General features: G+C 39.0%; 1 protein-coding gene across 1 annotated transcript in view; it reads left to right on the forward strand.

Moving 5' to 3' along the window:
* Positions 1 to 26,844, forward strand: part of LOC126187706 (nuclear pore complex protein Nup205) — a 277,609-nt gene that overhangs the window by 141,149 nt on the left and 109,616 nt on the right. The window contains exons 16-18 of the mRNA XM_049928949.1: positions 222 to 469; positions 18,141 to 18,327; positions 22,528 to 22,690. Coding sequence (XP_049784906.1) covers positions 222 to 469; positions 18,141 to 18,327; positions 22,528 to 22,690 — 598 coding nt within the window. The remainder of the gene's footprint in view (positions 1 to 221; positions 470 to 18,140; positions 18,328 to 22,527; positions 22,691 to 26,844) is intronic.

The raw sequence follows: 26,844 nt of genomic DNA on the forward strand, positions 1-26,844 counted from the left end.
TTTGTTTTAGTTGTTTGTATGATTTTGATTTGGAGATGTTTTTATTATTTTCCCCCTCACATATGTAAACAGCGGTACTATACAGATAACATGTGTGAGCTCATTACTTTGATAATTTTAATTTTTATGTTTCAAGGAGACAACAGTAAGGAGTATTGTTTGTTAGTATACAACAATGTTTTTCAAGGCATTTATTTGCAGGGCTTTGCTCTTGTCCGCAGATACTGTTTCTGATTGAAGAGGGAGTACAAATGTTGGATTCATTCATACCATTCCCTGGAAAAGAAGCATTGGAAGCAAGTCTGGAAAGCTGTTTAGCTTTACTTGATCGAACTTTGGTTTTGCAACCTGCTTTCTCAGCATTACTGAGTACAGCATGTACTCCTCTTCTTATTCCTGGTCTAAGCCGTTTACTTCTGGATGTGAATCCACGCAGTGGACAGACTGACTATTTGTTGCTGATAACCAAGTGAGTCATAAAAATTTTTTTTAGAAATGTGGTGCATTAAGTTTGAATGTTGTAATGAGTACGAGCTTTCAATTTATTTTTATGAGACACATTTTCCATTACAGCTAATGTAAATAGATAAAAATATTCCTATCAAATAATGAAAAATCCATGATGGAATGTAACAATATTATGAAAAGGAAAGTTGCTACTCACCATATAGCGGAGATGCTGAATCACAGGTAGGCACAACAGAAAGACTGTCGCACATAAAGCTTTCGGCCAGTGAGGCCTTCGTCGAGAAAAAAAAAAAAAAACACACACACACACACACACACACACACACACACACACACACACACACACACACGACTGCAGTCTCAGGCAACTGAAACCACATTCCGAGCAGCAGCACCAGTGCATGATGGGATTGGCGACTGGATGGGGGTAAGGAAGTGGCTGGGGCAGGGAGGGGGGAGGGATAGTAGGGTAGGGGTGGTGGACAGTGAAGTGCTGCAGATTAGACGGCGGACAGGGGAGAGGTGGGGAGGGGGCTTAGTGGAAAAGGAGAGAAGTAAAATGACTGCGAGTGATGGTCACTGTCCTCACCCCTCCAACTCCTTCCCTGTTCCCATTCCAGCACTATACTGCTCTCATTCCATCATCGCTCCCAGTCTTATTACTTCTCTCCTTTTCTGTTACCCTCCCCCCGTCCCACATCTCCCCTGCCCTCTGTCTAACTGGCAGCACTTCACTGTCCGCCACCCGTACCCTATTATCCCTCCCCACTCCAGCCTCCTCCTTACCCCCACCCAGTTGCCACTCCCATCATGCACTGGTCCTGCTGTTCATATTGTGGTTTCATTTGCCCGAGACTGCATTTGCATGTGTGAGTTGCGTTTGCACTCGCTCGTGTGTGTGTGTGTGTGGGGGGTCTGTTTTTTGAATGAGGCATTACTGGTTGAAAGCTTTATATGTGACAATCTTTTTGTTGTGCCTACCTGTGACTCAACATCTCCGCTATATGGTGAGTACTACTTTCCTTTTCATAATATTGTTAAAAGTATTCCTACTTTCAGGACCACATGTTACTTCATCAGAGAGAAAAGAGTTAACCTTTGGGGTAGGAGGCAGATTACTCAGAATCTAGGCTAAGGGGGTGGTGGGGTATGGGAAGGAAGAGACAGAAACCCAGAGAAAAAGGTGTCGGGTGATTGAAAGACTTGGGCAGGAGCTACTGAAAGATTGCTTCTTTGAGTCAGTCTGTAAAACACGATTGTGGCAATGCTGTCTGAAACAAACTGCCTGTGAAACACATGGATCCAAGTTTAAGCCCCATTCTGGTACACAGCTTTAACAACAGAAAATGTTTTAGGAGTGCAGCCTTTTATTGATTTTGTATGTTACTTTAAGAATTAAAACAACCAATCACTTTTTTATGTACTTTTATTCATACTGATAGCCATTTCGGGATTTTGTCTATCTGCAGTTGATGTAATACATATTTAAAACTTAAGTTAATACATTGTTAAAAACGTCAGCTGCAATTCACGTGCTGCATCACAGTTTTTAACAGTGTGCTAATTGCAGATTTAAATGAATCATACCAACTGAAGGTGGGTGAAAGCCTGAGACACACATTGGAATAAATGGAAAGACATAAAGAAGTGATTGGTTGCTGTATTTCTTAAGGATGCAGGGTGCATATGTGCAGTATCAATTCAAAAAATGACTCTCCCTCTAACCTCTTTACACAGTTGTTATTAAATTTAAAAATACAAGAAAAATTAAAAGATCTGTTTACAGATAAAATTTGCTTTTGGGTAGTATCTTGTTGATCATTGGATGTATTTTCATAAATCCTTGTAGTCCACAGGATGGAGTAAGTAGCATGACAATGTCTTGTGTGGTGCTACCTTAATATCATACGTATACCCTTTTATTATTCTTGAAAGTACAGGAAACACGTTTATCTGTCCAGTTAACAACAGAGTTAGTTCACTTTGCTGCTTCGTGGCTAAGTGGTCACATTCTTTCACCTTGGAGCTAACGAAGTTGAGCTTTCTAGGTAGTCTTCATATTCTGTGTTCGGGTAATAATCATCTCTATTTGATAACTCGCTGCTAATTTTCAGTATATTTGTCGACTTGCATCTCACCTGGACACGTTGACTGTATTTGCCATGTATCTCCTTTGTTTTGACCATCTCCAGTACTGTTCTTTTTCCTCTATTCTCAGTGTTGAATTCTCTGCTTGAGAGGTATATCTTAGCCTCTCCCTCTCACAGGAATTCACGCCCCAGGATGCAGGTTATCGTCAGTCCCTTTCACTACCAGAAAAGTGCACAATAGAGTTGCATTTTGAATTATTACCTTAGTTTTCACTTCGTGCTTTATTATTTGTGACTGAGCACCAATAGTGCCTGTCACCTTAAAATTTTGTGCTGGAAATGTGAGCAATTTGTGGGCCTGACTTACCTTTTTGAAAAAAATCATAATTTAAAACTGTAACGGATGCCCTTGTATCAATAATTGTACTCCCAGGTATGGCTAACATTTTTTGCCTCGACTACAGCTGGCTCTAATTCAGCATCATGTTTTTTACAAGTTCCACTTCCGACCAACAGTTCTCCTTCTGTACCGGTGTCCTCATTGACCCTCACCGTATCTGTAAGTTCATTGGAGTTATTAAGTGTGCAGTCACTCTGTCCCATGACAGACAATAAACAATTTATTGTGGTCGGTCTAGATTGTTGAATGTCAGAGGCTTGGAAGGCTATCGTCTGTCACCTCTATTACCCTGATTCTGCCAAGTTTGAGCATTTTGGTTTGTACCTTGTGCTTGGTTACTGTTGTCATTCCTAGTCATACCCTTATTATTTACAGGTGACCCCTGATTTTGGTTTCACTGCATAGGATATCCACTCTACTATTGGTGTATCCATTTAGTGTTACCATTGTAACTTGCATTGAACTTGTCATCATGCCTATGTTCACTGTTAAACTGAGGGTGACCATTTGCATCCGGTGATCTTCCGTTGTTGTTGTTGTTGTCGACTTCAGTCCAGAGACTGGTTTGGTACAGCTCTCCATGCTACTCCATCTTCTGAAGGCTGCTTCATCTCTGAGTAACTACTGCAACCTACATCCTTCTGAATCTGTTTAGTTTATTCATGCCTTGGTCTCCCTCTATGATTTTTACCCTCCGTGCTTCCCTCCAGTACTAAATTGATGATCCCTTGATGCCTCAGAACGTGTCCTACCAACTGATCCCTTCTTCTAGTCAAGTTGTGCCATAAATTTCTCTTCTCCCCAATTCTGTTCAGTACCTCCTCATTAGCTATGTGATCTACCCATCTAATCTTCAGCATTCTTCTGTAGCATCACATTTCAAAAGCTTCTACTCTCTTCTTTTCTAAACTATTTATCATCCATGTTTCACTTCCATACATGGCTACACTCCATACAAATACTTTCAGAAAAGACTTCCTGACACTTAAATCTGTCCTCGATATTAACAAATTTCTCTTCTTCAGAAACACTTTCCTCGTGATAGCCAGTCTACATTTTATATCCTCTCTACTTCGACCATCATCAGTTATTTTGCTGCCCAAATAGCAAAACTCATCTAGTACTTGAAGTGTCTCATTTCCTAATCTAGTTCCTTCAGCATCACCTGATTTAATTCGACTACATTCCAATATCCTTGTTCTGCTTTTGTTGATATTCATCTTGTATCCTTCTTTCTGGACACTGTCCATTCTGTTGAAATGTTCTTCCAAGTCCTTTGCTGTCTCTGACTGAATTACAATGTCATCAGAATATCTCAGAGTTTGTATTTCTTCTCCATGGTTTTAATTCCTACTCCAGATTTTTCTCTTGTTTCCTTTGCTGCTTGCTCAATATACCAATTGAATAACATCGGGGATAGGCTACAACACTGTTTCACTCCCTTCTCAACCACTGCTTTGCTTTTGTGTCCCTCAACTCTTATAACCGCCATTTGGTTTCCGTACAAATTATAATAGCCTTTTACTCCCTGTATTTGACCCCTTCCACCTTCAGAATTTTAAAGAGAGCATTCCAGTCAATATTGTCAAAAGCTTTCTCTAAGTCTACAAATGCTACAAACGTAGGTTTGCCTTTGCCTTATCTGCCTTCTAAGATAAGTCGTAGGGTCAGTATTTCCTCACATGTTCAGACATTTCTACAGAATCCAAACTGATCTTCCCCGAGGTTGGCTTCTTCCAGCTTTTCCATTCGTCTGTAAAGAATTTGTGTTAATATTTTGCAGCCGTGGCTTATTAAACTGATAGTTTGGCAATTTTCACACCTGTCAGCACTTGCTTTCTTTGAGATTGGAATTAATATATTCTTCTTGAAGTTTGAGGGTATTTTGCTTGTCTCACACATCGTGCTCACTAGATGGTAGAGTTTTGTCATGCCTGGCTCTCCCAAGGCTGTCAGTAGTTCTAATGGAATGTTGTCTTCCATTATTCTGGCTATAATTGTTTGTTCTACCGTTATTATTATTATTCTTTCTTTTTTCAGACGTTATGTCTAGTCAAAAATGGAAAGTGACGCGGACCTTGATCAAGCGTGACTTCCTTTTAACTGTACGGTATACGTTATATTGCATTTAGGAACTTTCGGGTAATTGAACATGTGTCAATAATTACAGATTTCTGTAGTTGTATATGTACGTTTGGATGTAGCTGTATTGCGTTGATGTACTGGTGGATATTGTGTGGTATGACTCCTGTAGTTGATAGTGTAATTGGTATAATGTCAACTTTATTCTGATGCCACATGTCCTTGACTTCCTCAGCCACTTTGATGTAATTTTCAATTTTTTCTCCTGTTTTCTTCTGTATATTTGTCATATTCGGTATGGATATTTCGATTAGTTGTGTTAATTTCTTCTTTTTATTGGTGAGTATGATGTCAGGTTTGTTATGTGGTGGTGTTTCATCTGTTATAATAGTTCTGTTCCAGTATAATTTGCATTCATCATTGTCCAGTACATTTTGTGGAGCGTACTTGTATGTGGGAACATGTTGTTTTTATTAGTTTGTTGTATGGCAAGTTGTTGTTGTATTATTTTTGCTACATTGTCATGTCTTCTGGTGGATTCTGTATTTGCTAGTATTGTACTTCTGCTTGTGATGTGATCTACTGTTTCTGTTTGTTGTTTGCAAAGTCTGCATTTATCTGTTGTGGTAGTGGGATCTTTAATAATATGCTTGCTGTAATATCTGGTGTTTATTGTTTGATCCTGTATTACAATCATGAATCCTTCCATCTCACTGTATATATTGCCTTTTCTTAGCCATGTGTTGGATGCATCTTGATCGATGTGTGGCTGTGTTAGTAGTCTTTGTCTATATTTTTCTTTTAGTTCTTCTTTAATATTTGTATTATCTATTCCTATTTTTTGTCTGTATCCTAGATATTTATAGGCATCTGTTTTTTCCATCACTTCTATGCAGTCGCTGTGGTTATCCAATATCTTTATCTTCTTGTTTAGTGTGTTTTCCCTTGACTATGCTATTTTTCTTAAATCTGTCTGTTCCAAAAGCCATATTTATATCATTGCTGAATACTTCTGTTATCTTATTATTATTATTTTAGTTGGGTGAATGGTTCCTATGCGGAAATGGATGACTATTTCCGTTTTCATTGCTTTGTTTGGTATCCTCACGTACTAGACCTATTGAGTCTTAACATGGATAAAAAGTGTTGTAAGTCATGTTTGGGTACATTGATCAGTTTTACTTTCATATTATTCGGCAATTTTGCCTTCAGTAGATCAGTTTGTCTCAGTACCCAGTCTTGTTTATATATCTTTTAACGTATTTGTATAGGCTTCTTTGCTTGGGATTGTACGCTGTGAGACTGTGTAACTCTTTCCTAAGATGCTCCTGTATGCAAGGCGACCAATATTTCGACAAAAATACCTTCTCAAATTGTTCACAAGTGTAACAACTGTCGGTGTTCTGTTGCACACAGTGCTGTCTCTCCTTGGATATTAGATGTGATAAACTGAGTTTTTTGTTTTTTGGTCAAGCACTAGGCAAAATATTTTTAAATCCTTTTATGGACACCATGGGATGGACAGTGTGTTTATCCATGGTAAATATTTGAAACTACCTGTGCTTGATTAAGCTTTCTTCAACCATAATTTTTTATATGGAAGGAACTGCCCCATAATGTGAGTTGGTTGTCCAATTATTGGGCATTATCTCGGTGTATTAGACTTGCATGACTGTCCGTACGTACCAGGAATACTGAGTGCATTTCCAAAAATGTTCATTCTTGGCACATGATTATTTCCTGTTCTCCTACTACTTGTTACCTCTGTCTCCAGCTCTTAAATATGTATTGTGACATAATGCTGCCATTGTGCCATCAATTTATCTTTGATCTGGCTTCACTGCATCTTTATTGTTTCTATGTTCTCATTGTTGTTGAAAGCTACTTTGTTGTTGACTTGCTGGATTGCATTTTGTAGTTCTGGGCCTCCATATTCTGCTATCTCAGTGTGTTTTTACTTCTTTCTCGCCATCTAGTAAATTCTCCTTTCCATTTCACTTTATGTTTGAGCTCTAAGTTCTCTAACCGGTTTGTTAATGCCTGCACATCACCCTTCATTACATGTGTGCTGGCTGCAAGTTTTGCGCTTCACGTGCTAAGTTATTTACTAAATCTGGCATATTGTTCTGTGCTTTTTTCATTTCAGCTACTTCCTTTTGAATCTTTTCTACTTCTCCTTTTATTTGGATACCTAAGGTTTGGTCACTTTCGGCTTACTTGTGCTCTGATTGTTTATCTCGTTCTACTTGTCTTTGTTTATGTTCTCTCACCCGTTCTGCTAGTTTATGTCCCATCTCCCTTAAGGATTCTGCAAAAGGATGTGGTATAGATGAACATATAGGCACAGTCTCTATCCTGTCGGTATGCAGTTCAACATTCACTGACGTGTGTTCTATGGGATCTGTTTCTTCCGTTCTTTGACTATCAGTGGTTGAAACTGCCTCTACTGTGCTCTTGCCAACTGCTCCCAGCAATACATTTGTTGTAGCAGAGGCTGCACTGTCATTTTCGTCATTGCTTAATCAGGAGTATTCCTTTGTGACAGCGTGGCTGAAATAGCTTTGGATTCCATTTTTCTGCCTAGCTGTACCATACCTGACCATATGTTGAAATATTTCTCAGTGTACACATGCACAAAAATTGTAATCATTTGAGTAAGAGCACAGTCACTGTCTGCAAAATGTAATGGATATTTAACTGTTTCACAAAAATTATGATCTCATTAATAAGGGAACAGTGACTATTTGCAAAATGAATGGGTGTTTAACTGTAGAATCTCAGCAAAAACTTTCCAGGTTGCTTGCCTATACAAGACAGTAAAAGCTCTAGCTTTCATGTATTTAAGATATCTGTAAGGTGTTATAGTGGATTTAAATGCAAAATACCTCAAAAATTTATTATTCACCACAAGTAATCTGATGCACTATCACTTCTAAAATCACATGCAAAAAAGAGTGCGTGTACTGTTGCCCTTACCTTCTTTACATATCATTTTCAATATTCTTCCCTGTTGTTGTTATTATTTTCCAAAAAATCTGCAAGCCTCTTCTTAGTGTTGTTTGTATTAAATATTTGTTCTCGTCATGGATAAATTTCCTATTTCTCAACAATTCTCATGGATTGCGTGTAAGACAAAATGCATTATCATGGTTTATACACCCTGGGACAACCAGGAAATCTGGAAAAAACCTGGTAATTATTTCATCCAGGAGAAGCCTAAATATTTTAGATTTCTGAGGATTTTTATTGTTTTACGTTTCAGTAAAATTTTTGTAATTTGGTTGATTACATTATATTGTCAAAAATTGATTATTTTCGTTGTTTAACATTATTTAGTATGTCCATTGAGATGGGGATGCTGGAACACCTGGTAAAACAGGTTGCAAGGATGGTACAAACTGCTCTTACAGGGATAGACTCCCTCTTAAGTAAACTGCATGCTGAAGGGCTGTATAAATGGAACATTTAATTGGAAATGTGTGTTGTGCAGCTTTGTGGGACATGCTCAGTGAAGAGAAACTCTGTACAACCATACTTTCTTTACCAAGTCATGGAATTTCAATAGCGCCAACAAAGTGTGAAAGAAAAACTGTTATTGGTCCATGTGGATTGTCTTCTCTATCTGATGCTACACAGTCTGATATTTGCATGGTGCAACGGTCCACAACAAGACAGATGATAGTAACAACTGAAAAAATGATCAAAGGAACCCAGCTCATTATAAGAGAGGGTTATCCTGACAGTAGGAGATTGGTTAAGTCTAAAGTATCCTTACCAGCACAATACAGTACTATCTCGATTGTCCCATCAGATCAGAAGTCCTCACAGAGATGGGAAAGCTAATGTGAAAGTGTGCAATGTGGCGAGTTTTATGATGTTACAATGTTGAATTGCACATTGAAAAGCATTCATGCAAATAAATTTAAAAAAAAAAAAAATGCATTAAGTCTTTGGATCCTGGCAACAGGCTGTGGAACGTAAACTGACAAGTTGCAAGATTACTTTCTTCATCACATGCTGAACCCACAGGCATCAAACCAGGAAGCAGCTTACAAAGCTTTAAGTGTTGTTTATGGTGGTAAATAGTTAGAACTTGAAAACTGTACAAATATGTTCTTTGAGGGCACTGACACTTTAAAGACACATCAAAAACATGTTTTTGTACAGTTTATTATAATGTAATTTCAAGAAACATTATGTCTGTGATTAAAAGCGTTACCATACCTCTTAAGATCAAAGATATAGGATGGGAATGTCAACATCTTGAGATTTTGCACAGCACTCATCATATGGAAATAAAATTTTCAGGTGAATTTGGTAGTTATGGATGCAAACAAATTAGAAACACAAAATTTAATGATATTTGTGTTATGTACACACATGACATATTTGATAGTATATGGCCTTCTAGATTTGTTCAGTATCCACACAGAGATAAAATTGTAATTCTTCACTATTTTTGAAACTTCAGTTTGCTTTTTCAGATATATTGTCAGACACATTTTGTCTTGGAGGAAATTAAGAAATTTTAAAGCTCTCTTTTAAATGTGGTAAGCACCTCTGAATCCTTTGATAGTTCCACAGTCTTCTTTACAATTTTCTCCAAACATCTTTTGTAGTTGCTAATGAATTTAATTCAGGCATTTGAAACACAGAAATTTTTTCAAACAAAGTATTTATGACTGCTATTCCAGATGTTGCCAACAACTCCCAACAGTGTGCTGTGGTGGCAAATCAGCTGTGATTGTTTCTGAGCACTCGCCATCGATATTGTAGTGGGAGCCTTGACCGATGGCAGTCGACTTAAAGCTTGTTCTGCGCACCTATGTCATGCATGCTCTGGCAGCCAATGAACGTTTAGTACGTTCTGAGCGGTCAGCTGTGAATGCTGTAGCTTACGTGAGCATTAAACGTGATCGTAATTGTTGTTAGTGAAATAAGATTCCATTTGTTGTGAGTTGTCATTGCTGATTGTGGTGGTAAGTGATAAAGTCAGCGTAAGTAAGTGAGAGACATAATTTGTGGGATGTATGCTTTCTGCAAGCAGAAAGCACGTGGATGCACGTACCACAACTCTTGCTCGGAATCATCAACAGTGTAATCCCTGTCCGTGCCTCGACATGCGCGAACTGCCATTGTTCGTGGATCGGACTATAGAAACTGATGTGTCAGCAGTAGAGGTGGCTAATAAAGACTGTCAGGCATCTCCAAAAAGATAACACATTAATAAGTTTATTTACGCTATGCACACTAACTTTGAATGGTCTAGGTTGTTCTTTGGTGCTGTGTTATGTACAATGAGAGTACTGTTCTTGATGGAAACAAGTACTCTTTAATACTGATACACTTTGATAGTTTCTGAATATTAGTAATATTTAACAGTGTTTGGCTAGATCAGGGCATTGTTCTCACCACAGTTTTCTATAGTAATGTTGATAAATCTGTAGCTGCACCGAATCGGGGGGTGGATGGGGAGGGAGGGGGGGGTAAAGCTATGAGTTCGGTTGTTTAAAAGGCGCACCAGTCAGTAATGGTCATGGGCAGTGAGGTCATGTGAATTTAGCATCCTCCGTTGGCATGTATGCATGGAGACACCCCACAGAGAGCAGTGTTCGGTGGAGAGCAATCTCTCCTGGTTGCTCGCTGGTGAAGGTTTGAAGTTGCCATTTCTCTCATAGCTGTGTGAGGCACACCAGGTGCTGTAGACGAAGGGGCCAGCCGTACTACTCCATGCACTCTGCTCGGCTGTATGGCTCAGTTACTCTCTGGCCAGGATTGGGTTGTGATCACAGTCAGTTACCCAAGTGAGAATGGATGGCTTGTGCTCCTGATCGGGTTTCACTTAGTAGTGGTGTCGAAGTAGTGCACTATCGCAGGTGGCATTTGTTGCTATAAAACAAGAGGGAGGATCCTTTGAAAAGCATCTCACTTATATTCATATAAAGAATTATAGTATTTAACTGTAACACTGAACTCTGTGACTGGGTGTTTGTGTTGTCCTCATCATCCTCATCGACATCCTCATCGTGCGTGACAGTGAACAGAATTGGAGTGTGAAAAAATTGAGACTTTTACAGGTGCTGATGACTGTGTAGTTGAGTGCCCTACAAAAACAAACATCATCACTGAAATATCTAAGAAAAAGTCCAGAATGATACACATCTTGTTCAGATGCCATCAGGTTTTAAGATAATGTACTTAAGGTAAAGTGAAAGGTTTGTAGAATAATATATTATAGTATCATTTAAATTTCTAGTCGTTTTTGGTATTTTTCCTGGCAAAAGAGGGCGTGAAACTGTTTTTACTTCGATTATGTGTTTACCTTGTGTGCCACAAACACCTATTTTGGTAGACGCGATGTGCGACTTGTCGGTATTACGGTTTTAGATAGAGCATTCCTGTATTACATTATTGGTATTATCCTGTATGCATTATTGGTATTATGGATATAGATACAGCAGTGCTGTGAACAGGGGAAGGGAAGAGGGTGCAAGGAGCAGTCGATGATGGTACAAATATAATTAGAATGATAGGTAGTGCCTTGTAGAGAAAACTAGCTTACTTCATGGTAAATTTTATCATGTCAATTTCACCTGAAGAGCTTAAGGACAGTTCACTCAACTTGAAAAGACTTTTCACAGCAAACTATTTTCATGTTGTGAATACAGTATCATAGTTTGGCCACAGCAAATGACTGTGAAAATGATGGATGATTTACAAAAAGTGTGCTCAGATAACTATCTAGCTTGGATTCAAGTCCCTCCAATTTGCTGAAAGTAAGAAATTTAAGAAATGTGTATGTGCTCCATATGCTATCTGATACCAATACTGACATCAGAAGATTTAAGTGCACTGGTAGTCTTGTACTTTTAACAAAACAGGTGTGAGTTGTAAACTTACCCGGTCAAACAAATAGATTCAGGCAATGACTACTAAAGAAAGTGCAAATTTAGTACAAAATATGAGAACAAAGCTCATAATAGGAAGACAGAAGAGTAGACAACTGAAATATCTCCAGCAGTAAAACCAAAATATTCTCAACATTGGGGAAGACCAATACAAAAATATCCAAATTAAAAAACTGTGAGTACAGTATGTTTGAAAGTCAAACTGTGGTCATCTCCATTGAATATTGTTCTGTCGTAGAACTGAAACTATGCCTGAAGAAGAGATGAACTAATTTTACAGCTGGAGCACACAGCAAGTCAACCCAGCAGTAACGTTATAAAATCAACCACTAAACGTAATAATGAAACTGATCAAATCTTCACCATTGCAGTAGTGCCTTTCTTCACTGGAATGTAAGTGACCTCAATGTTCACCTGGAGAATGTGATACTGCGATTGCAAGAAAGGCTCGTCTAATGCAACCTGTAGAGAAGACAACTGCAGTGGCAAAAGAGTGGAAGGTGGGATCCTTGTACTTTTAAAAGACTCCTCCCAGTAATTGCTTGCCTTATTGATGACAATAGTTTTTGCTGTTGTCACTGCCTTCAGTGGACCAGTTTTTGTAATAGTAAATTCTTTATACTTACAAAACTGACTCACTAAGGAGGCCCTCAACGAGGTGGTTGATGGGAGGAGCTGAATCCATGAGAGTTATGTACTTTCCACCAGTATTGGCTCTTTTTCATTTGTTTACCAACTTCAAATAACAGGCAAGACAGTTTAATTGGTCTAAAACATCAGATTGTTTCAAACTCAAGTTACATATAACATTTCACCAGCCATTAACTCTGTTCATCACTTTTGCTTTTGTAGAGGTAGATGCATTTGGCACAGTGTTCTCTGCTGGCTGAGGTTGACATTGACCAGAAAACAACCAGGAGTGCTCGCTGTCACTCAATTTTTATCAATTTGACGCCTTCCATTCGTCACCTCATTGAGAGCCTTTTTAGAGCATGTGTTTAGTAATACTGACTGAACCCCACAGATTAAGGATCTTGTAAAGCTTGTCAACCAAATTCCCAGATTGTCTCCCCTTGTGTGATTGTGATACTCTCATAAACAGAGTACAATTTTCTTCCGATCACAGAAGAAATGGTACATTTCATCATGGAATCGTGGTAGAGTTCTGAGTCTGATCTCGCTTTTTGCGCTGTGTAACTTGCAGGTATTGTTCCGGTTAGGAACACCTGCACTGTTGACTGCTTTATATAGATGAAAGTTAGTGGAAATTTAAGCAAATATTACAGTTCTAAGGTGGTGTATACTGTGGATCTCAGCATGGCAACAGGTTTTGTTACTTGGCTATTTTTCCCAACAGTGCCTGCAAGATTGTCTTACTTAATCAGTGAGTTATGTTGGATTCTGAACTGTATCCAATTGCGGGAGTGTGGCTCCATAAAGGATGATAGATATTGTCAGAGGAAGAATTCATCTGCTCAAATTCATCACATGGTTTACAAGCCACTCTGCAGCTGTATCCGTCAGAGGAATCGCTCTGAAACAGGATAATCTGGCGCAAAATACAATGTGGCCGTACCATACTGAAATCAAAAAAGCAGTTGTCATTTATGTGCAGCTAGGAAGTACAATGTAAGAATATAATTCTTGATGTGTAACTGCACTATTCCTCCTCACTTTTTAATATAATTGTTGAAATGCCCGGCATTGGTAGGAGACAAAAAGCAAATTGCAGTGTAATTCCACATCATGGCTAGAGCAACCACTTTGCAACTACAAATACACGAAGAAGTTATTTGTAGCAGATGTGGAATAGGGCACTGTCATCGATGCACGTTTTTCAGCTCCGTTGAGAGAAGTAGAAGGATACAGTATGTAAGATTTACTTTACTTTGTTCATTAGCCTGGCTGCTCGAGGAATAAGAAATATCAGTAATTAAATGAAGTTTAGTAGCTTATTTGACCTTGGGTGCTCACATTGATAAAGTGTTCCCTAAAGTAAACAATATTTAGCATTACCCAGTGAAGGTAAACTACATTTCGATCTGTAATGATTCAAACAAGATTTGCGTGTTGGTAAAGCCTTAAGAATAGCTCTGTACCAAGTGAAAGATTCCCCAAGTGTGCAGTTTAATTTTGCAGTGTTAATGAAACAACAGAACTACAAATATGCATTATGCAACAATCGGCAACAGTTTTTGGAGTATTTGCACATTTTTGAAGTGCACAGATGTAGTAGAAAATTCTAACATGAAGTCCGTGCTTAATGAGTCAGTCAGTGACTTTAATTAACACGTTTCTTGTAGTGGCCAGAGTACATACCCTAAATAAGCCAATGGGCTTGAATAGACTGGCCTCATAAACATAGGAAAATAATATAGAAACAGTGGACTCTTGCAATGCATCCTACACAAACGGCTAGCAAGAAGCAGGACAGAGCTGCTTCTTACCACTCTCAGTGCGAGTAGGCCACTCAGGGCCAATTCTTACTGGGCATAAAATAAATATGCCTCTCCCGGATCATAATTCAGAAGCTCTTTTTTTTTTTTTTTTTTTTTTTTTTTTTTTTTTTTTTTTTTTTTTTTTTTTTTTAAGGGAAACCTGTGAAAGTGCTTTTTTAATTAAAAAAACTGTCAAAAATAACACTATTGCAGCATTCTGCAATAAGCTCAGTATGTGTGAATGAAAGATTGCAGATTGTACCCTTGTTTTTTGTGTTACTAAGCACCAAGTTGATAAATAATTGCAGTTTAGCAGCATCATTTTGTTGTAAGGCAAAGAACTATATATATTGTTGCTATATTTGAAAAAAACAGTCGAGAGAGAGAGAAAGTAAGTGATAGCGCTGTAGAAAAATTCTTTGACAAACTTTTGTACCAGCCACGTGTAACCGTGCTCACATAGTTGGTTTCCTCACTAGACTAATTTACTGTTCAAAAACACGCATTTTTACACAAGACTAAAATATATGATGTCATTATTATAAAAGTTCTGAGTGTTCTCTCTGACAGTGAATGACGGTCTTACAGTTAACAGCATAAGTATTAATTAGTGAGTCCAAATTCTTTTGGAAAGTAGTTACTGTACAACAGTACATGAGGAAACGAGCATGGCCATTGAATCGTATCTCCAAGAAGTAGATTAGAGCCTGTCTTGCCACCTACATAGACAATGTCAACTTGGAAAGGCAGGTTGCTTAGTAATGAAGTAGCAATAATGTTTGAAAGCACTTGTACAGAAGTGATTTATGGTGCACAGATCAAAGAATCCACCAAAAACATGCGAATCGTCACTGATAAAATATTCAGACACACAGTTGAGAGCCAGATATTGTATCAAAAATGCAGATTATCCTACCCACTACAAAGAACAGTGTAAAATATTAAGTACACTTCTTGACAAATCTGAAAATTTGTTTCTCTACTTTAATAAATCGAACAATGAAATCAAAACAGTCTGTCAGTTAATAAGGAGCTGACTGATGATACATCTCCAATAGTAATCAAGATTATAGGTTGAAAATTGAAAATAAGATTCCAGAGATGGAGATGGAAATATTTAATGAGCATTACGAACTAGACAGGGCACGATGTGTTCTTTAGTGAAACTGTTGTTGAAATACTGAAACAGCATTTCCATTAAATGGATAAAAGCTGTTTGCATAATCCTTTAAAGCACTATAACAATGAACAACTAAGGAAAACTGTCACTTTTTAAAAGAAGAGAAATTCCAACAGATGTAGACGGTATTTTGAACAAACTGATTAAGGTCACCTGCAATCAGCTCAGGAAAGTTGTGACTGTATATTTTTTGCTTACATGAATCAAGATCTCTTTAACAACAAAATAAATTTGCTATTGTGCTTTCTAATTTTCTTTATAAATTCTTGAAATTTTACTAGATGATAGACCCTTGAAACTACTACACAGTTTCAAAATATTTAGCAAAAATGGGTAATGATTTTGAAAAGCAACTCAACAAATCAATCCATATTTTCACTCGCAAATGATTTTTGCAACATTTACATAACAAGAAATGTTTTGTGGTACCTTACTTCTAAAGCTCAGTGAGTACTTCTTGAGAAAGCTTGGTACAAAGACATCTGAGGACAAGCAGGTTCTGGCTAGAGTCTTAAATGTGTGGTGGGCTGTAGAAAGTATTCATAAAATAAAACTATTAATGATTACCAGGGGGTAGTCTCTAACTGAGGAACAGTATGTTAGAGTTCGCTAAGAATCCGTCCTTTAATTTCTTGCATACTATCTTTATATACATTAATAATCCACCTCTGTCCTGCAACCAAACAAGCAACTTCCGATCTTTTCTGATGATAGACACCAAAACATCTGCTAATCAAGTGGTTAATGAATACCAGTTGCTTGGCGATATTTGACTGATTCACAGTTTATCTACTAGTGATAAACCTTTGCGAAACTAACTGCATCCAGTTCCCTTCTGTCCACAGAAGATCACAGGAGGATGCTGTTGACATGACAGTAGGTAGCATGCTGAGCTTGGAACGTCACCGAATCTCCAAATTTTGAAAAGGCTCTGCACTCTGACATTTTCCATCAGGATAACTTATAATATTGCAGATACCAGTGAATCATGTTCACATATTTTTATTGTTTCCTTTCACTTGTATGTTATGGAGTTATTTATCTTCTGGAGCAATTCACAAGAACTTCTTGTTCTTCTAAGCAAATAGGGATACCTCACAATAACCTATTCAACTGGGACTGTCATAATTTATAATCTATTTTTGTATAAAACAAATGATTCATACCATGCTCATAACACTAAAGGGATTTTTTAGTACAGAGGGTGTAAAATGACCAGAATGTGTGCAACTTATATTTGTACCAGAAGCATTAATTTGATTTGAATGTTTATTGATTTCTTATGGTGTATAAGAAATTATTTACAACTAAACTAAGGGAAGTTATGCTTGAAAGAACTTTCTGTTCTCTGGATGATATACATGTGGTGTTTGCTGTTTTGAGTTGTAATTTGTCGTACTGTTTTAGTTATATTAGATCGCTCACATAAATATTCTGTACTTTCTTTCTAACCGTGTGTCATTGTAAACATCATATACATAATAGTGAATTGCATATTTTGTTGCACATCCCTGGGTCAGTACATCAGTTGATTCATGGAGTATGTTTACAAATAAATCAACCATCTAATATTACATAGTTACCACTTTGGTATAGGTACATTGTTTTATGCACTCCTCATGTACACTTAGCAGGATGATGATGTACTTGGATTAAAATGACAAAATTGTGAACGGGAAAGTTGTACAAGATTTAGGAACAGTTCCCACTTTTACATTTCTGGGCAGATAGTCTTGGTTGTGAATGTCTGGGGAACATGAATTGTGAAATATGGTGAAATTTAACACTGTGACAATATACATTCACTGGGAGGGGTAGAATATAAATAAAATGTAAGGTTTAAGAGAGAAAAACAAATTATATTCTGAATTCACAAGCGCACCATAGGCTTGGACTGACCACAGGGGCCATGTGATGTGACGATCAGTGATGGAACAGAGTTTGAAAAATTGTCAGGAAGATGAAGAGAGGGAGGGACTTGTCATGCCAGGCCAAAAGCAGAGCGCATGGCATCTCTTTACCGACACCGCTGGGTGTGTCCCTGCCAAGAGCAGAGCGCATGGCGTCTCTTTACCGACACCGCTGGGTGCGTCCCTGCAGCCACCAGGAGTCCCTGCGGCCACCATGTGAGTTTCTCGCGTGCCTGGTCCACCAGGTGAATTTTATCTGGTGCCTGTCATTGGCTGCTGAGATGTGGCGTGGGAAAGCTCGGTCTGCAGCAATCTTCACTGGAATAAACTGCCCTTTTGCTGAAGTGGTGCTTCAGACGGTAATATATTCCATGAGAGTTACTGGCAGTGAGAGATGAAATGAGAAGAAAAATTTGAATGAACAATAAAATTATTCCCAGTATCCCCTAGACTAATGGTTGCGTGTTATGCAGCTGGCTGGTCAAACTTAAACTTGTCCTCAGTTAACCTGTTTCACTTCAAACAAGGTTGGAAGGGGGAGAGTTTTTATGGGGACCTAATGGAAAATTGGCATATAGTCTTACAAAATTATCAGTAATTTGTATTCATCCATTATATTACAACCAGCAGCAGTTTCTGATACTTTTGTATGGACAATTTTCAGGTATGTCACATATAACAGCTGGCTACCTCAACATGCAAACACTGCTGTGAAGATTCTTTTGGCGATGACTTCTCAACCGTCTTCACAAAATCAAATGGTAACCCAGTTTACTTCAACAGCTGCGATGACAGCAGAAATACGACAAGGATTTGTTGAATGCCTGGAAGCAAATGAAGAGGAAAGTTTGGTAATCAACATTGTACTTTTTTCTTATCTTTCTTCTCCTTCATTGCACATCATCTTAATCATAGTTGCCTTAGTGAGAGTTCTAATAATAGTTTTATTTTTGAATTCAGTTACATAAAATAGTCATTCACCATTAAACAGTTAGTTTAAGCATTATTTATTACTTCTTGTAAGTCCGTTTTATCTAGTTATTAAGGATAGAGGCTACTTCATTTTAACCTAGTTACAAAGAAGACAGTGCCAAAGAAAATGAGCCCTCATTTACAGACCAAAAACTTATAATTAGCTCACTGTCTGTGCAGCTTTCCTTAGGCTGTACATAACTGCTGCCTTCCACCAAGTATAAAGAAACACTGGACTGGTATTTGCGTAAGCAATGTTCAAATATCTGCCGCGTCTTCCTGATTAACCTCCAACATTTGTGTCCTCAGTCACCTCAGATAAGTGCTACAAAAGGCACTCCAACAAGCTATAGCCGATTTTCTGCCTCTTTCTCATCAAAAGCAAGCAACTACTCCCTGTCTTTAACTGCTATTACAAGTTAAACTTTAACCTGCCACTTCTCATCGTCCCTGGCAGAGGTAAATGACAAAACACCTTATGGAACTCTGCCAGTGTTTAGATTTTGTGAATCAAATGTATGACAAGTAAGCTTGTTGGCATGGATTTTTTTGTGCATTTCAGATTTATTAAATGTGATGATAAAGCATTGTGTGTTCAAAGAGATTAGTTAATGACTTCGGTACCTGGATTCCGGGCAAGATTTTATCACGTCTAAGGAAGCTTTCTGAAAGAATTTGTGTGGAGTGTAGCCTTGTATGGAAGTGAAACATGGACTATGACTAGTTTAGACTAGAAGAGAACAGAAGCTTTTGAAATGTGGTGCTACAGAAGAATGCTGAAGATTAGATGGGTAGATCACGTACCTAATGAGGAGGTACTGAATAAAATTGGGGAGAAGAAGAATATGTAGCACAACTTCACTAGAAGAAGGGATCAGTTGGTAGGACATGTTCTGAGGCATCAAGGGATCACTAATTTAGTACTGGAGGGAAGCGTGGACGATAAAAATCACAGATGGAGACCAAGGCATGAATAAACTAAACAGATTAAAAGGATGTATGTTTCAATAGTTACTTGTAGATGAAGAAGCTTGCGCAGGATAGAGTAGCGTGGAGGGCTGCGTCAAACCAGTCTGTGGAGTGAAGACCACAACAACACACATAAAGAAGCTTCTCAAATTTAAGCTGAAAAACGCCAGAGAAATTCAGTAGCATATATGATTAAACTTCTACCATCTCTTAGTTTATTAGTCCTGCCAAAGAGTGAGGGATTCTATTGGGCAGACATGGACAGCCGGCCGTGGTGGTCTAGCGGTTCTGGCGCTGCAGTCCGGAACCGCGGGACTGCTACGGTCGCAGGTTCGAATCCTGCCTCGGGCATGGGTGTGTGTGATGTCCTTAGGTTAGTTAGGTTTAAGTAGTTCTAAGTTCTAGGGGACTTATGACCTAAGATGTTGAGTCCCATAGTGCTCAGAGCCAGAGACATGGACATTTAATCTGTAATTTGTCTATAATGAAATAGACACTAAATTTACATTCCCAAATATACCATCAGGTTCGGTTAGTTAACAGAATGACGTAATCCAGGGCTGAAGGAAGATGCCATCTGACTGGACTGGATTCCAGTTGAAGACTTGAAAGATTAACAGTTTATGCAAGTTTCAGTGGTTATTAAAAGAAGAGAGGACATTCAAAAAATATTTCAAGGTCTGGCCACTTGCTGACTGAGGGGCAGATCTCCTCTGTGAGGATGGCGACGGCTGTCGAACGTCACCAGTCCGGGAATGAATACGCTTAACAAATGCTGCACCTGAGAAGAATACACGGCAACGTGTATTTTAATAAGCATTTTGTAAGCAGTCACGATGACTTCCCAATAACTGTAGGAAGATAAAAAGAACGGGACCCCACACCTCTCAGTTCCCGAAAGCTAGCAAACAATTTTTCGTACAGTATAATTTACAGGGCCAACCGCCTCGCCACAGTGACAACACCGGTTCTCGCCAGATCACCGAAATTGAGCACTGTCGGCCTCGGCTGGCACTTGGCTGGGTGGCTGTCTGGGTACGCAGAGTGCTGTCGGCAAGCGGGGCACACTCAGCCCTCGCGAGGCCAGTCGTAAGCTGACAGCGGCCGGGAGAGCGATGTACTCACCACGTGACACCTATCGGCTGAGGATGACACGGCGGTTGGTCAGACTGTCGGATCTTCGGGCTTGTTCAGATGGAGCGTAGTTAGTTTAGTTTATAGGTTATGGGAGTACATCGTGTGTACAGTTGCACTGAATGGTGTGCATGTTTCACATGCAAAGCAGTGTGCAGCTAGCGACTGACATTCAGAAGTGTCAGTCCAGTGACAAGTGAAGAACTGCTTTTAGTTTTTTCCCGACTTCACGTGTCTCGAAGGGTTTCGATCGTGAACTTGTCTACTACTTCTTTTTACTGTAATGTTACACAGGTATTAAAACTGTATCTTTAAGAAGCCACATTTGACTCGTATCGGTTACTACCCACGTGTGTGCACACATAATGACAGTTCCCTGGCGCACATCACAAAGCTGTGTAAAGCTGAAGTTGCTAGAAGCACAAGTAGAGTAACTGGACTTGTACTTTGTGTGCACCCTCCCCCTTCCCTGTACCACCCATTGTTCTGTGTAATCTGTATTTCTACTTCACCACTTTATTGAGATTAACAAGACTGGCATCTGCTTTACAGACGATCAACTTTATATGATCATTCCATTTTAAATCATTCCTAATGCCTACTCGCAGATAATTTATGTAATTAATTGCTTCCAGTTGCTGACCTGCTATATTGTAGCTAAATGATACGGGATCTTTCTTTCTATGTATTTGCAGCACATTACACTCAATGTAGACAAGCGTAATGTGCTGCGAATACATAGAAAGAAAGATCCTTTATCATTTAGCCACAATATAGCAGGTTAGCAACTGGAAGCAGTTAATTCTATAAATTATCTGGGAGTAGGCATTAGGAATGATTTAAAATGCAATGATCATATAAAGTTGATCGTTGGTAAAGCAGATGCCAGACTGAGATTCATTGGAAGAATCCTAAGGAGATGCAATCCAAAAACAAAGGAAGTGGGTTACAGTACACTTGTTTGCTCACTGCTTGAATATTGCTCACCAGTGTGGGATCCGTACCAGATAGGGTTGATAGAAGAGATAGAGAAGATCCAATGGAGAGCAGCGTGGTTCATTACAGGGTCATTTAGTAATCGCGAAAGCATTACGGAGATGACCTATAAACTCCAGTGGAAGACTCTGCAAGAGAGACGCTCAGTAGCTCAGTACGGGCTTTTGTTGAAGTTTCGAGAACATACCTTCACCGAAGAGTCAAGCAGTATATTGCTCCCTCCTACGTATATCTCGCGAAGAGACCATGAGGATAAAATCAGAGAGATTAGAGCCCCCAGAGAGGCATATCGACAGTCTTTCTTTCCACGAACAATACGAGACTGGAATAGAAGAGAGAACCAATAGAGGTACTCAAAGTACCCTCCACCACACACCATCAGGTGGCTTGTGGAGTATGGATGTAGATGTAGATGTAGACTTTAGAGCAAAGAAAAAGTTACACTTTTCAGTAATTCCTTTTTGTATGGTACAATTCATTGCTTTGGTACAATTTATTGCTTGGAACAATAATGATTCTTCATTTGTCATTTCATTGTTGATCATTGCAAAAGCCATAACAAATACAAAATATATTATTTACACTTTTGTTGCATTGGCTCTCTTGGCATAATGAGGCTGGCTCCATTTAATAATGGAAAACGAGAATAAGTATCTCCATACTGGCAATAGATAGATCTTGTGGACTTGTTGCTCAGCGCAGTCCAGTAAGAATCTCCCGATGATTTTCTTCCCTACCACTTTTCTTCTGCCACTTTTCCATTTTAGTCTTCTTCTTACTTCATCTGCCCTCCTGCCTTTTCACTACTCCCCGCACTCACAAAACTCCACCTCCACAGAAACAAAAAAGTGCTTGCTACAGTGTCATTAATTTGTACTTTGAGTTGTAGAGGTTCAAAAATGCATATGGTAGAATCTCCCATACATTAAAAATATAATGTATCCTTTTTTGCTGAATGTCATATTTTCTTTGTTCCACAGAATGTGGATGGTGAAGAGGTTTTGAGTGTACAAGCACAGACAAAACTGTCAATTATTAAGTTATTGCAACAGTGCCTTTGTCATCCTCAGCCCAACCTAGCACATTATCTTTTTGGATTCGACCTTAAGAAGAATGTTAAGAAAACAATATTTCATCATGCAGGTTTGTTCTATTTGTTTATTGTGAATGACTTTTGTAAATTTCTTAATGCTACTCAAGCCGCTTTACTTAAACACAATATTTAAGTTTGTGTGTCACATACAGCTATTACATTTTATTAATCAGTTTAACTGTTCATTTAGTGTGCTTAATTGAGTCTGCCTGTGGTTGCGTTTTCGATATATTCTGGTTTGTATTAGTAACATAGAGTAATGTATTACAGTTTTTGTATTTTTTTTTTTTTTTTGAGTAAATTGTTATGTACTACTTTTTAAAATGAGTTATAGGCTGAAGTTTATTAATTGAATGAGTCAGGCAAAGTTAAAGCTATATGGTAGGCACAATTTAATAAAAACCATGAATTATTATTGTTTGTGTGTGATCATCATTACCTTAACATGTTGGTAATGAGTAAAAAGATGTCTCTGTGATTCAAGAACAGGAATTAACATTCAACACATGTGCACTGTAAACACAGGGCAGGACATTTACTTCAGTGCTGTTATTGAATCTCGTATTACTCTTTAGTTGAGGCAGATAGTTTTTTCCTGCAAAATTTTGGAGAAGCTCTGAAAATTGGATCATTTATTTATTTATTTTGTGAACCTGATTGTGAATTTTAACTTTGTTATCTCATACTTTCCACAGACTTTAAACTGATACTTTTTTTGCATGTTATTCTATATTGAACTAAACAAGACTAAAATTGTCTATAATTTTGATCATAATGCTATTTTTGTTAATTGCACTGTTTGGAAGCAAGCAATTTTGTAGCTTACATTAGGGGGTCAATTCTTTGCCTGGTGTTGAACAAATTCTTCAGTTATTTAACAGTATAAAAGGTATCCAGAATGAGATTTTCACTCTGCAGCGGAGTGTGCGCTGATATGAAACGTCCTGGCAGATTAAAACTGTGTGCCCAACCGAGACTCGGACTCGGGACCTTTGCCTTTCGCCGGCAAGTGCTCTACCATCTGAGCTACCGATGCACGACTCACGCCCAGTCCTCATACCTTCGCTTCTGCCAGTACCTCGTCTCCTACCTTCCAAACTTTACAGAAGCTCTCCTGTGAACCTTGCAGAACTAGCACTCCTGAAAGAAAGGATACTGTGGAGACATGGCTTAGCCACAGCCTGGGGGATGTTTCCAGAATGAGATTTTCACTCTGCAGCGGAGTGTGCGCTGATGTGATACTTCCTGGCAGATTAAAACTGTGTGCCCGACAGAGACTCGAACTCGGGACCTTTGCCTTTCGCGGGCAAGTGCTCTACCATCTGAGCTACCGATGCACGACTCACGCCCGGTCCTCACAGCTTCATTTCTGCCAGTACCTCGTGTCCTACCTTCCAAACTTTACAGAAGCTCTCCTGCGAACCTTGCAGAACTAGCACTCCTGAAAGAAAGGTCCCGAGTTCGAGTGTTCTGACGACTTAAAGTGTGAGTGTGGATCTGGGTTGTATCAGCTTATTCCCCCAAACCACCTTCCACTTCTTTACGAGGTGACTTACTTGGAATTTGCAGCCACTCTTCTTTACTGTATAGCCGGCTGCTGGAAACCCTGTTGACTTCTTCTCCGTTGAATAACGCTAGGTACAGGAATTTGTAGACTTTCTACTTATGAAATAAGTAGACATGCATACTTTACTTTACGTCAACTAATGCTGTATTTGACCTCCGTACACAATAAAAGTCTCACTTTCCACATGAATAGGTAACTTCCTGCAAGTCTCTGATACAGTTGGACGTTAGAAAAAAATTGAGTTACAGTTGAAAGAAAGTTGGCTTGGATACCATGACCTTTCTTAACATGAATCATAAAATGAGTCTTGCCTCTAACAAGGTTGCATGAAGATTCTACAAGAGTACCTTTTTCAACTGTTCTTGTTTTAATAATAATAGTCAATGACACACTAAGCACAGAGCTGCATATAAACTCCATAGTTCTTCCTTAGACACTCACTAAAACACCTATGGATTGCCAGACAGGTAACAGTCGGCGCTGTCCGACCACCGCGTCTGCTTTCTTCCCGTGACTGATTTAAAACCTGCGCACACAAACAGTAGGTAGAATTCTAATGAAATGGTAATTACATGGACACCCTCGCTGCAAACAGGCGTTGATGAACTGTTTGCAGTGAGGGCGTCCATGTAATTATCATTTCATTTCTAGCAAAGCTGCATGGTCATCCACGTTAACTGTTCTTTCGGGAACAGATACTACCGTCATATATAGGTAGAATTCTACCATCCCACACTCGTATCCAGAATATCGTGCGTTCGAGACGGTAGAAGGCTGAATGGTTCTAGAATTTACACACAAATCCTCAAATCACTACAGTGTGCGTGTAATGACAAATGTGGAAAGAAATGAAATTAGCCTAATCTCACTCAAAACACTCCATGCTGCATGTTCAGATGTGAATTGGACAAAGAATCAGATACAATTCTTTAGCTGTACTTCTGAAGCATACAGCTAGCACTTTATTTGGGTATATCCTTACAGTATGTCACCTCTCTACATCCGTAGCAGCTGGTATTGTAGTTTTCATAGTTCGATGAAAATCACCTTGAATCTTGTAAAGCAGTTTGTCCCGAGACAATTGACAAGCCTCACCCCAGCTACAATGCAGTCTGACTTGCTGTTCTCAAACACAGAATAAGCTAGTTGACATTCATAAGTAGCTGAAAATTGTCTTGATTACTGCCAAAGGAGTGGAATCTGCTGTGAATGGTAATGTTTAGAGGGCTGTCAAAACTCACGTACGAGAAGTACCAGTGCTACCTCAAGTACTGTCCTCTTGTGTGGATCCTGTCTCCTCTACAGGAGGTATGAGGTCTGTCACTACTTGTCCACTTGGCTATGAGTGTCGTGTCAGTGTTAGGGCTAGGCGCCTGCACGGGATGGACGAGGACCGGGAATGACTCAGGGTGTTGTAACGATGCCCTTAGCCAACAAGTTTGAGGTGCTGTCTTAAACTGAAACTGAGCCAATGAGAGACACTTCATCCATAGGGAATCATTCTGTTTTGTGTGTCAACAGGAGGCAAATGCAACAGAGTAGTGGTCTACTGTCAGCAGTTCAGATGTCCTGCAAATAATGGTACCATCATTGAAATGGCAGAAGGGATAGGAAGGAACACCAGGTGCACTCAGTGTGTATGCCAGTAGGCCTTCTTCACCATGTGGAAGAGGCTATTCGGCAGCCATTGAGGAAACAGGGTGCAACCAACAATAGATTATGGTGCATGTTGGAACAAATGGTACCAGTTGTCTGCGTATCATTCCAGTGACTGGCAGAGAAGATTGAGAAGACCAGCAACCCTCAGGAAGTTTCAACAAAGCTCATGATCTGCAGCATTATCTCCAGAACTGATCATGGCCCCCTGGTTCTGAGTTGAGTGGAAAACTTAAACCAGAGACTAAGAAGGTTCTGAAACAAGTGAGGCTGCGACTTCGTGCACTTGAGTCGTAGACTTGAGAATGATAGGGTCCCCCTAAAAGGGGGATGTGCACTACACATCAGAGGCTGCTACCCAGGCAACTGACTGTGTGGGATGCACAAAAGGTGTTTTAGATTAGGTGACTCTCCATCCAATCTAGATAACAGTAGCTGTAGGGGACCTGGAAGAGTCAGTATAAGATCCAAAGAAGAGCTGCCCACAGATGATAGTATTAAAGTTTTAGAGATTAACTGCACAAGCATTTATAACAAAGTGCCAGAATTTAAAGTACTCCTAAAATTGAAGTACTCGTAAAAAGCAGTGCTCAAAGCTGATTAAAACCTGAAACGGATAGTTGTGAGCTATTTGGGGAAAATCTAAGTATATGTATTAAAAGGATAGACTAATGTGTATGTATTAAAAGGATAGACTAATGGTAACTGGAGGTAGTGTATTTGCTGCAGTTGACAAGAAACTCAAATCCACTGAGCTAGAAAGCAAATCTGCGCGCAAGGTTGTCTGGGCAAGACGCAGTATCGAGTGTAAATTTGTAACAGAATTCTTCTATTGACTATCAGACTCATGTATAAAAACAACCAAAAAATTGAGAGAAAATTTAACTTTACTTGCACGTAAGTTCTCCAGTCGTACTATCATCGTCAGAGGAGATATTAATCTTCCAACAATCAGTTCTGAAAGTTGCTGTTTTGTAAGTA

The sequence above is a fragment of the Schistocerca cancellata genome, chromosome 5, assembly GCF_023864275.1.
Source record: "Schistocerca cancellata isolate TAMUIC-IGC-003103 chromosome 5, iqSchCanc2.1, whole genome shotgun sequence".
Taxonomy (NCBI): Eukaryota; Metazoa; Arthropoda; class Insecta; order Orthoptera; family Acrididae; genus Schistocerca; species Schistocerca cancellata.